A 13,197-nucleotide genomic window follows, 5' to 3' on the forward strand; every position below is an offset into this window, starting at 1 on the left:
GATGAAGATGCTAGCTCTACCAATGAGATGTCTACTTGACACTCTTACCCTTTGTCACTCGTGACAAAAAGGGGGGAGTAGTTTTGGATATGAGAGTAGTCTATCTTAGAGGGAGAGTTAGTATAAGACCATTTTGTTAAGGGGAGTGTTGATATGTTTTGAGGGATGTATTGAGGCTTTTATGTATCTTTTCTTTTCTTTCTTTTATAGATACATTGTTCTTGTACATTAGGTCTTGAGACCACTTTTACACATACATTGTACTTATTATCTTTATATGTGGATGTATGTTTCTTTCACCTACTCTTACATGTGTTGTTTCTTTTCTCTCTTTATACAAAGGTTTCTTATACTTGTATGTAATCTATTATTTCTGTTTCACACTAAGATACCTTGATGAGTTTTATTTAAAGTGTTTCAGAAATATAGGTTGTCAAAGTCTACTTGCCAAAAACTCTCTTCTTACAAAGTTTTTAAGAGTTTGTGTTAGGGTAGATTTTATTGTATTTAACAAGTGAATATGAGTTGAGTGATTTATGACTTCTCTCATATGCTCATTTGTTTGTTGTGGTTTTGTCATGAATTGTCAAAGGGGGAGATTGTTAGGACATATGTGTTTCATATGTTAAGAACATATGTCATGATTTTATGTAATTGGCTTATCCTTTGACGAAACGCACTTTACTTGTAATTTGGTAGATTTAGGATGTGTTTAAATACTTCAAGAAACTATGTTTCAAGATCAAGTGTTGAAGCCTTCAAGTCTGTCCAAGAAAACAAGCAGAAAGTGCAGAGTTACTAAAGCTCGACAATTAGCATGTGTCGAGGTTTAGGGAAGCTGTTTAGCCCATGTGCTCTACACTTGCTCGACACCTTCTATTTGTCGAGGTTTAAGAATTTCAGAATTTTGATATGATTTTCTTAGGATTCTTGAATGTGTCTTTGGGCTTTCTTTTCTCCTAACCCTAGACATATAAAAGAGATTGTTTTAAGGGCCGTCAAACAGTTCATAAGTTGTACAAGCATTCAGCAAACTCTGTTCAAGAAAATTATGATCGGAGATGAAGTTCTTGCCCTAGTTTATCTCTTTCTCTTGAAGAAGTTGTTGTGTATATGCACCATAGGGTTTTGTGACCAAGCATCTTCTTGATCTTCATCATGTGGATGAACTAAAAAAATTTGCAGCCAACAACCTTCTTAGTTGGTGATTGAAGTCGCGTACTGGGATCTGCACAATTGGTTAGTCATGTATTTGGAAGCCGTGCATCGAAAAGGGAACTGTCACTACAGAACAAGTCCAATTGGATATTGGGGTAAGGGTTCAATCGTAGGTTGGTAAGGTATTTGGGATTCCTTTACTTGCAACCGCTTGTTGTGACAATAGTGGAGTTTCGGAAGTGGTGACTTGAAAATCACCAGGTGGAGTTTTTGCCATGTAGGTTTTCCTCATTCGTAAACAAATCACCGTGTCTTTTATTTTTTGCTGCATATTTAGTTGTTTGGTGATTTGTTTGTGCTACCACGTGCTTTCCATGATAAATTGATTAATTAATAACTTGGTTAATTAATTAATTAATTTCAGTCACAGGGGTCAATCCGTTTTTGGCCTATCAATAAGAACAAATACCAATTGGGGGATGCATGTATGATATGTATGAACAAACTTACGAGAAATGCAAAGTATGGGTGCCTACAGACAACGCTTAAATAAGCACAAGTGAGCATGCAAGACAATGACATGGACGAACTAAGAAAATTGGCACAAACCAATTTCTATTATAAAAGGATGACATGATGCATGAATAATGTCCTAGACTCATACATAACACAATGTCAAAATTTGAGACTCATCAGAGTTCAAATGACGATGAAAATATCTTTGGATGTTTCACCGAACACATGGCGTGCACTCTTATTTCCAACACTAAAAGAGTGAGGGATCACCTCAAAACGTTGCTAGAAATACATGAGAATTATGCCTTAGAGGCCAAAAACCACTCAATTACATCAAATCTCAATCAACCAAAGCAAAAGGTTTGATAGAAAAAAGATTTTTCCTCAAAAACTCCAATATTCCCAGTTTTGAACTTCAACTCTCTAAAATGAAACTCATGAATTAAAAATGAGAAAGAGAAATTAAAAATACCTTAAAAATAGATGTTAGAAATGTGATACGAGTGATTTGAGGCCAAAAATCTCAAGTTTGGGGGATTAGGGACAACATAGGGTCAAGAACAGTAAATTAGAATGAAATAGAAACCATTTTGAAAAACTTCTTTAAAATGTTTATGCTTGTAAGCATAGTTAGACCGTCCAATCTGATTGGGTTAATCGGAAACTGGCCAAGCCCAGATCAATTTTTTAATTTAGAAAATTGGCCAACTTCAAATTAAAGTTTTGAAGCATTTGAATTTTTGGTCTAACTAGTGAACTGTTGAACTGATCATTGTTCAGCTGATTCAAGGGATGTCATTTTTTAATGAAAAATTCCAAAGAAGGGAGAGGTGAGGGTTTTAACTTTTAAGTTTTAACCTCTGACCCCCAACTCTTGCAAACTTTTTTTTTTTTTTTTTTTTGAGAAACAAACTGATTATTAAACACACACACACACACTTAATTATACACTTTGGCCAAGTTAAAACGCATTACTTAACGCAAAGTATCAACTCTTGCAAACTAAATGACAAGCACGCTAACCGTTAGGTAGTTGTTATTGTTATGTCTTCTCTTGATTTTTATATTATATATTTATTTTTCTTTTAGATATTAATAGTTTTTATTTTTGCTACTTCTTCTCTCTCTATTTTTTTGGATTAAAAGATAGAAAATCTCGCAATCTATTATTATTGGTTAAATTATTAGTCATTCAAGAATTATGTTTTTATATGTGAATGTGAAATTTATCAATTTATGTTGAAAATGGTTTTATTTTAAATCAAAAGGCTTTTAATTTGAAAGTCTAGTAAAGACATATATACTGTTTTATGCTTTATTATTTTATATTAATTTTATAAAAAAATTAAAAAAATTATTTTGAAAGTAGTTTAATTGCTTTAGATATTTTTACTAACTTGCTAATTTTTACAAATTTATTACCTTTATTTGTATTTTAAATAATTATAAGATCATCACAGTTTGACCCTATTTTAAAATCCTTGAACCCCCCTTTTCAATTCTCTGAACTATTGGTTTTTTAAAGCATTGCTTGTAGGTTCATTTCCTTGTACTCGTGTTATCATTTATTCAAGTATTTAAGTAGATTAATGCAATATTTAGTTGTTTATTGAAATTTTATATAATTTACTATTTACTTCAAATTAATTTATCGTTAGAATAATCATTTAGGTTTGAATCCTTTACATTTCCTACAATTTACTTTACTTTGAGATGATTTTCTTTGGATTAATTTATTGTGCATTAGTTTACTTCAAGATAACGTAGGCAAATTAGGTTCTTAACTTAGTCATTTAGGAACTTTGACAATTAGGATTTTCTCATTTTCATAATGTCATGTAAACTCATGCATTTCTAAACAAGTCCTATTAAGTTAAACATTTCCAAACCCTATGTCTTAGTTTTCGAAGTTAGATATTCACTTCAAGTAACTTGAAAGCATAATCAAGGGACCAAGGTTAATTAAAAATTAATTTTTACTCTAACACACTCACATTGTAAGTAATTGATGGTTACCAAGAGATTTCTTCCGTAATTTGGTCTACCTTCATAGTTGAAATTTATTATTTTTTTTATCCTGATCAAAACTCAACTTAGCTCAATATTCCACCAATCTAAATTATATAAACCAAATCAATTTTCAATTTATAGTATTTTGGATTTGTCAAAGAATTAGAAAAAAAAACACTCAATAAGGACAAGGTCCCTAGTTGGCTTTCAATTTCATGATACAATCCTAGGAGGGAGGCCAAGTTAGATGAGATCCCTTATGTTACAAAATAGATCTCAATGCCTTCCTTTGATTGGGGTCCCAATTATTCATCGTAAGAAAAAACGAACCAAGATAAACTTTATTCGTGTGACCTATGTGGCTGTTTATAGGAAATGAATTTGATTAAAAGAATTTGTGGAATTTGAAAATTTAAGAAATCATATTTGGGGTCCGTTTAGATACCGCTTATTTTGCTGAAAACTGAAAATTGAAAACAATAAAAAAATAATAAAAAAGTTACTGTTCATACAATGGTTACTGTTCATTAGCCTAAATGCACTGTTCATGTCCCATGAACAGTGCAATAGGCACTGGTTTAAAAAAAAAAAAAGCAGAAAATGCAGACGCAAGGGGAGAGACGCGCAAACCAAACGCTCACTTGGATTAATTTGTAACTTTTTTATTCAAGTTTTTGCAAACATGGCTATTTGGTAGATGTCACTAGTTCATTGAGTTGTAACACCCGCAAGGGTGCTAATATGGTAGAACTATTGTGAGAGATAATTTCTTATTTTGGACAAATTTTTTTTTTCTCTTAAATTGGTTTTGAAGAATATGTGGCAAAACATGACCATCTGCAATCTCCATATGGGTTCCAATTGCAAGAACACTTTGAAGAGATTGAATTGAGTAATTCATATAACATTTAGGGTACAGAGAGTATATTTCCTATCATTTTTGTTTGGCCAAAGAAATGAAATATTTTGATACTGGTGTACCATTTTGAGGTTAGATATATGAGTAGTGATATAAGTTTTATGGCATTGAGCTAACAAACTAGTGTGTTACCAATCACAAAATAACAATTCAAATATTTATTTTATGAGGTGGTTGAAGCCTACCAATCACATTTATTGCCATATTAGTTTGTAAACATTATGTAGTATAACTTATAGTACCTTTATCATTTTCCTATACAAAGATTTATTTATTATTATATTTATCAAAATATAATCTAAAATTTCACTTTTTTATAAGCCAAAGTATTGTCCTAAGTACATTAACCCAATGTAATCATTTTATTATATTGGCTGAAACCTCAATATTGCCCAAAATACCAAAAAATCTACAATATGGCCAGTACAACATGGTACAATTCTATATTTTGTCCAGTACATTTAAAAAAAAAAAATTCTAATATTGGTTTAATGACCGATATGGTATATATCGCTAGTACAACTAGTATTGACTTTCTTGATAGGAACACTATTGAACCCAAAAGTTTAAGTTTATGAGTTTGGCCTAATTATGTTCTACTAACAATTTGTTTTCTTTTTTTTTTTTTTTTTTTTTTTTCTTTTTTTTTTTTTTGTTTGGAGAAGAAGCAACTCATTATCTAATGTGAAATTTCACCATTTAACCAACTACACCACTTACATGTGAATATTATAACACACCTTTAGTAGTAACACACAGTGGCAGCTCTAGGAATTTTTTCTAGGGGATCTTAAGAAACTTAAATTAAACAAAAATTTAATTTAAAAAAAAAAAAAAACTTGAATATACTGAGATATCTCGAAAAAAAAAATACACATACACACAAAAATACATGAAATTTTACAATTTCCTTCTACAAGTTTTCATATTTTGAAATCCTCTCATGATAGTTTATTATCAATTTTCATTATTTATTGTCAATGTAAGTATAACCATTTTATTTTATTAAGTTTGTATAATATGTTTGTTTTTATGCAATTGTGGTTATATATTTGTAATTTTATAAAAAAATTTTAAACTAAGGTCTATCATAAGTGAATAGTATACAAATTCATAAATAAGGTCTATCATGACCATTAACCAACCATACCACTTACATATGAATATGACTCCAACTGTAACAGTGTAGAAATTAGTGAAAATTAGTCCAACGTAGGTTAATAGTTTACAAATTCATGGTTACAAATCCAGGAGGAGTACTAAGTAGTCTAGAATCACAACAAAGTTATATTCTGTAACAATCACATAGGTTTTGAAAATAAATAATATATTATAACAATCACATAGGTTTCAAAAATAAATAAATCACATAAAGATAACACTTTGAAATAAAACAATCAATAAAAGGGAAGATCCATCTTCTTTTGAGTTGCTCCCTAGTCATCATTCTCCATCACATTGTGTGCCCCCAACTTCACTAGTAGTATCCCTCTTCAAGTTATCATTAGCATTATGTTCATACTCCCTATCTTTACTAGTATCAGTCTGCAATAAAAGTATATCGAAATTAAAAAAAAAAAAAAGATACAAATTAATCCAAATACAACATGATATGAAAGAGCACTATGCTAACATATTATGAACAATGTTCAGATCTCATCCACCAAATATGTAGATTAGCTAAAACCAAAAGCGACAACATCCATCAATCATAAAAACCAATGTCAACTATATTCAAATTAAATTTCTCACATTCCGAACCGTAGTAAGATACTACATTTCAAATAACAACAATAATTACAACACCAATATGGGAGTTTATCTTTTTTTTTTTTTTAATTACATAATTTAAAGACAGTTGCGGCTCCATGATTATTTTCTAGGGGTTAATAAGAAACATAAATGATACGAAACCTAAAACAAAAGAGAACTTGAATATCACCCAAAAGAAAAAAAAAAGTCAAGTTTTACACCATTGCCTTTTATGAGGTTTCATATTTTGAAATCATCGCATAATATTTTTATTATTAATTCTACAAGCTATATCTCTTTCAATGTACATAACCAAGCAATCATTCATCCATTAATCTCTCTTTTGATTGATTTATTTCAAATTTGCTAAGATTTAAATGTGCTTTTTCTAAGGTTTTTTATTTTAAAATTTCTATTTTCATTATTCAGCTCATTAATTTTATTTTTCCAAATTTTAGCTCAAATTTTTATTTTATTTTAGGTTCAGCTAGCTGAGATATGAGATATCAACATGATGACATATGGCAGTGGAAGTAAATTAATTTTCAGCCACTTACGATTTTAAAAAGAAAAAAAAAAATTAATAAGGAACTACGGCATGCAAGCATGGCAATGTACCTTTTCAACGAACTTTTGGTCGCAAGTCTCCAATTTAGCCTCCCAATACTCTTTTATTCTAGCGTTAAAATATCCTTCTCCATCTCCCTCCTTTCTTACTAACCGCTTTCCTCCCATCAAAAATTGTGTTAGCTTTGGCGTGCTTAAGACTCCACTACAGAAAATCTTAAATTTAGGACAGATGGCCACTAATGCATTATTTAATGATGGGAATTTGATGGTGCGATTCCCCAAATGGAAGGCTGTGAGACTCGGCATTCTGTTGGAGGTAGTGGAGATCGCCGTGCCCAGCAGTGGCTTGGTTAAAACTTTGTTTATCATCATGTAGGATGCCAACAAACCCTCTTAACCCCTCAACCAGAAAATGGGGGGAAAAAGATCATTGAGAATCTATTTGTTCGAATGTAAATTGCATTTTCTTAATTGATATGCTAAGATATCATTTAGAAGTCTCTACTTCCATGATTAAGGTAAATAATTTTAATTGATATGTTATAATTTTCACAGATAAGATGCCCATATTCACCACTAACTTGTTATTTTAGTTAATTCTGGAACTTTGATGATATTTGTGAAATTTTCATTTTCTTTATATATAAATTTTAAATATTACATGGTGCATGCAAAGTACTAGTGGACATAAAACTTGTTGTACATGGTAAACAAACTACACACATGGATACATCTTTACATTTAGGCAAAACCCATATGAGTTGTCTCAATTGAGGATCTTGTCACAAATTCAATTATGATTATAAATATATATAACCACTCTTTATAACCTGTAGAGAATTGAAAAATGTTAAAAGTCACATCAGTAGTTTGTAAAAATGTTATAAAATAATTTGTGTCTGTAACATTATTCTAGATATATATAGGCAATTATGATCATACATCTCAATTTGTGCAATAACAGTGGGGACCGAACTCATTTTTCACACATTTTCCAGTGAGATAGAAGTGTGGCTTCGTACTTCCATTATAGAAGTGTATCTTCCCGCATCTCACATGACAAGTTTTGTGATTGCTGCATGTCAAAGCCAAATCACTTTCATATCGTTCTCTAAGTATTTGTTCAGATCCTTCACTAAAGCAGAAACAAAAGCCATTTGACGAACCTTTATTCACACATGTTGCAAAGATTAGTTTCACCTTTGGGTACGAAATCTTGCATCTATTAACACAAATAAAGTCCTTATTGCATGTCATTCTCATACTTTTTAGTTCAGGAAGAAAAAAACTCTATAGGTTTTTAATTACGAAAAAACTCTGTAGATTTTAGTGGTTGTGGTCTAAGTACTTTTTGTTCTTCACTAAAGCAGAAACAGAAGGAATTCGAGGAATCTTGTCTCACACACGTTGCAAAGATAAATTTCTCATTGAGATAAGTCGCCTTGCATCTCTCCATACAGATTGAATGCCTTTTGCATTTCTTTGTCAAATCATGTAGTTTAGCCTTAGGAATTGGAAGTCCTGTCATACAAAGAGATATTGAAGAGCAAAAATTAAAAATAAAATATAATAGAAATGTTGAAACTTTATGATTGTCTCCCCCCACAACCCCCCCCCCCCCCCCCCCCCCCAAAAAAAAGTCTTCACCATGCTTTACCCCCCCCCTTTTTTTTTAATTTTATTTTAAAATATTGGTTTGAGTCATTGGAAGTTGGGTTTCTATGTAATGACAATTTTCTTTTGCCCAAGCGTTATATCATGAGTTTGAGTATGGAATCAACCTCTCTTAAAATTTAGGGTAAGACTACATGTGAATCACTTTTCTTAGACCTTAACAAAAAAAGTCTTGTACATTGGGTGTGATCTATTTTATGCATTAAGTCATTAGAAAAGGCCTCATAAATGTTAAAAGTGTTGGAGTGAGTGTATTTCAAACACTTAACCTTTGCTTTGTGTCCCACATTTGTTAGGAATAAACCTTGTTATAAGTTTATAAGCCTTTGCATATCTTAAGTGGTAAGTTGGAATACAATGGGCTAGGTGTTGACTTGGGCTTGGGTATGTTATCTCTCTCTTGGGCCTCATTCCTTTTCCCTTTCTTTTCCTTTTAACCCAATTCAGTTCAGTCTGTTGGAGGCATTTAATGTGCTGCCCGTTGGGCATGCACAGTAACCATTGGAACAACCCAAGTCCTTTGCTTAGTTGGCTTATAAAACCCTACAACTCACACTATTCACATAAGTCATTCTTCATCTTCTCTAGCCGTCTCCCTCCTCTGTTTGCTCTAATTTTTCTGCACAAAAATTTAGCTTCAATTTTTTTGGTTAATTTTAAGAAAAGGCAAGTAAGGTTGTTCTTAGTTCTTGTTGCTTGGGTGTGCGTCGAACTTGAAGAATTTTCTATAGTCTAATCCTAGAGGATTGTTCGGCCAAGAGAGCCATTTGCACCGAGCACTACTCCTAGTGGCACGAATCAACCTTTAAAGACAACGCATTTTACGTGATTCTATAATTTGTGGGATCTTTCTAACTTTATCTATTTATTTTTGTCATTGCTAATTTTTCAGGGGTTGTATTGTTGAATCAAAACTTGTTTATTTAGCTAGATGTAGAAGATACCACAATAGTAAATGTGCAATGCTCGATGTAGTAGGTGCCAAAGGAATAAGTATGAGGAGATGTGTCATAACAGCTAAACCAATACAATAAGAAAATAAATGATCTTGTTCATATTTAATATAATGATGTACCTTTAAATTTGATAGAATACATTCCTTTCTATTAAATAAAAATGACAACAAAGGCACAGAGAACAATGGCCTCCAATAGGTCTTATGCTCATACTAAGATTATTGTACAAGAAATTATTTTTTTTTAAAAAAATTGCAAACAACCTAACCATTGTGTATTACCATGTACAATATTCTACTCCATTTTGTGGAATCCGTGACCAAATAGTGGAATTGAAGTTTACTCACCTGTGCTTAAAAGGAAAGTGAACACAAAATAGACACCAAACAAACATGCATTTAAGAGTCTTAGTCATATTTTCCTCCCTCCTAATAACTAGGTTAATAGTTTACAAATTCATGGTTACAAATACGGAAGGAGTACTAAGTAGTCTAGAATTACAACAAAGTTATATGGTGTAACAATCACATAGGTTTCGAAAATAAATAATATATTGTAACAATCACATAGGTTTCAAAAATAAATAAATCACATAAAGACAACACTCAGAAATAAAACAATCAATAAAAGGGAAGATCCATCTTCTTTTGAGTTGCTCCCTAGTCATCATTCTCCATCACATTGTGTGTCCCCAACTTCACTAGTAGTTTCTCTCTCCAAGTCATCATTAGCGTCATGTTCACTCTCCTCAGCGTCACTAGCATCAGTCTACAATAAAAGTATTTCGAAATAAAAAAAAGATACAAAGTAATCCAAAAACAACATGATATGAAAGAGCACGATGTTAACATATTATGAACAATGTTCCGATCTCATCCACCAAATATGCATATCAACTAAAACCAAAAGCGACAAGATCTAGCAATCACAAAAACCAATGTCAACTCTATTCAAATTAGATTTCTCACATTCCGCACCATTGTAAGATACTACATTTCAAATAACAACAATAATTACAACACCAATATGGGAGTTTATCTTTTTTTTTTTTTAATTACATAATTTGGAAGCAGTTGCGGCTCCATAATTATTTTCTAGGAGTTAATAAGAAACATAAATGATACAAAATCTAAAACAAAAGAGAACTTGAATATATCACATCGCAAAAAAAAAAAAAAAGGGTTTTACAATTGCCTTTTATGAGGTTTCATATTTTGAAACCATTGTATAATATTTTATTATTAATCCTACGAGTTACATCTCTTCCAATGTACATAGTCAAACAATCATTCATCCATTAATCTCCCATTTAATTGATTTATTTCAAATTTGCTAAAATCTAAATGGGCTTTTTTCTAAGGTTTTTTAATTAACAAATTTCTACTTTCATTGTTGAGCTTATTAATTTTTATTTTATTTTTCCAAATTTTAGCTCAAATTGGTTTGTTATTGAGTTTTATTATTTTATTTTTTAAAGGCCAAGATATTGATAACATGATCATATTCAAATTTATTTATGTTGGACTTAAAAAATATTTAAGGTCATGGTGTTCAAAATTTTATTTTAGAGGGTCAAAAAAATTAAAACAAAATTATATATATATATATATATATATATTTATATATATATTTTGCCAATTCAGGGGTTGAAATTATATATAATATTATTACTAAGATACTTATAAATTAAAAGGCTCTCTAAAGGCCCAAATAATTTTTTTTTTTTGTGTGTGTGTGTGTGTGTGTGTGTTAAGTAATTTGAAGAAGGCAATATGCATGAATGAAGGCCCACATTTGTGTTTTAATGTGGGTGCAATTGAATGACATCTGCTTGAATAGAAAATTTTGATGCTTTTTAATTAAACCAGTGCCAAACGAAACCTAAATAACAATCGTTAATAACTCTATATATTTTGGATTCAGCTAGCTGAGATATCAACATGATGACATATGGCAGTGGAAGTAAATTAATTTTGCATCCACTCATGATATATATATTTTTTTAATAAAAAAAACTGTTTTTTTTTTAATTTATTTAATTTTTTAATAAGGAACTACGGCATGGCAACGTACCTTTTCAGCGAACGTTTGGTCGCAAGTCTCCAATTTAGCCTCCCAATACTCTTTTATTCTAGCGTTAAGATCTCTATCTCCATCCCCCTCCTTTTTGACTCTTCGATATTCTTCCATGAATACCCATTCTAGCTTTGGCGTGCTTAAGACTCCACTACAGAAAATCTTCAATTTAGGACACTTCTGCACCACTACTTTAACCAATGATGGGAATTTGATGGTGCGATTCCCCAAATGGAAGGCTGTGAGACTCGGCAAGTTATAAAATTCCAGATATTTCAAATTATTGAAAGCGATCTCATCTCCTGCTTCTGCTTCACTTCCCTCATTTGCAACTATTTCTGTCATTCTTTCGCAATCCATAATGTCAATCCATTGGAGTTGCACGAGAGTTCTGGCTGTTGAGGGAGTTAATAAACTAATCAATACATCAGATCCGTATACTCTCAATGTCTTTAAGTAGTGGAAAGATGTGGATGAGAATGGCACAATATTCTTTAATCTGCGAAAATCTGATACTCCTGCTCTTGCAATTGGAGCCTCTACATTTGGAATTTCACCGTTTCCGTACAACCACAGCTCTTTTAGGTTGCAACAGAATTCTGCTGACGGTCCGCCACATGTCTCATTCATGGCATCGCCGTCATCCAATTTCAAAATTTCCAAGTTGAATTTATCCTGGGAAAACGCCAAAGTAATGTACAAATTAAGGAAATAATGAGTTTAATCTCCTCTAAAACGAGTTTTGTACAATTTAAATTAGGACAAGACAAATACGATCTAGCATATCAAAAATAATAACCAAGGAAAAAAAATGAAAAATATTTGAATAGCTAACCAATGCACATTGGTTCAACCATCATGTCATTCAGATCATGAAGAATTGGAGAAAACATCGCACTCACATTCTATTTGCTGACTCGAGCAATTAAATCAATAGTACTTTGGAGTAAAGACTTAAACATGAATTTGCCAACATAATAACATCTTTTTTAAAATGTGTAAATTTTAAAACACTACTAAAATATAAAGTCCATTTGGATATAGCTTATTTTACTGAAAACTAAAAACTAAAAGCTAAAAACACTGTAGCAAAATAATTTTTAAATGTGTGAATAGTATCATGAGACAAATTTTTAATTTTTTTTTGAATAAAGTGGTTGTGGGTCTTGTGAATAGTGTATAAACAGTGCATGAATAGTACAATTTGTATCCTAAAAGCTGAAATGCATGAAAAAAAAAAGAAAAAAAGAAAAGGAAAACGCAAAACACCAAACACAGGAAAATAATTCATATCCAAACGTATACATAATCAATAAATTAATTTATTATATATATATATATATATATATAAATAATATTCTTTTTATTAATCACATTCCTTACCATATTAGTTTATTAACCTTTTGTAGTTAAATTGATTACTATTTAACATTTTCCATAACTAAACATAGGTTCTTTCCATTTGGCCAATGACATACCTTATTTAGTGAATATCAATCTTTTATCTTTCTTCATCTAGTTAGGGACTAGGGCCAAGAGGGCATTGCAACACAAACCCCCCCCCCC

The 13,197-nt window shown here is 31.2% G+C and overlaps 1 protein-coding gene and 1 long non-coding RNA gene across 3 annotated transcripts; both read right to left on the reverse strand.

Moving 5' to 3' along the window:
* Positions 1-5,769: 5,769 nt before the first annotated feature.
* LOC126717611 (uncharacterized) lies at positions 5,770-7,057 on the reverse strand. Its single transcript, XR_007652670.1, has 2 exons — positions 6,974-7,057; positions 5,770-6,148 (listed from the first exon to the last, which is right to left on the reverse strand). It is a non-coding gene; the product is annotated as an uncharacterized LOC126717611 (long non-coding RNA).
* A 2,874-nt stretch (positions 7,058-9,931) lies between these two features.
* On the reverse strand, positions 9,932-12,675 carry LOC126717610 (uncharacterized). Of its 2 annotated transcripts, XR_007652669.1 has the most exons (3): positions 11,629-12,675; positions 10,126-10,323; positions 9,932-10,087 (listed from the first exon to the last, which is right to left on the reverse strand). XR_007652669.1 is itself a non-coding variant. In XM_050419443.1 (2 exons), the coding sequence occupies exons 1-2, from the start codon at positions 12,259-12,261 to the stop codon at positions 10,222-10,224; spliced, it is 735 nt and encodes a 244-aa protein (XP_050275400.1). In that variant the 5' UTR covers positions 12,262-12,674; the 3' UTR covers positions 9,932-10,221. The 2 variants fall into 2 exon arrangements, 1 of the variants encoding a protein (XP_050275400.1); XM_050419443.1 differs by having other exon boundaries at positions 9,932-10,323; positions 11,629-12,674.
* Positions 12,676-13,197: the final 522 nt, after the last annotated feature.

Source organism: Quercus robur, chromosome 3 (assembly GCF_932294415.1).
Source record: "Quercus robur chromosome 3, dhQueRobu3.1, whole genome shotgun sequence".
In the NCBI taxonomy this organism is placed as follows: domain Eukaryota; kingdom Viridiplantae; phylum Streptophyta; class Magnoliopsida; order Fagales; family Fagaceae; genus Quercus; species Quercus robur.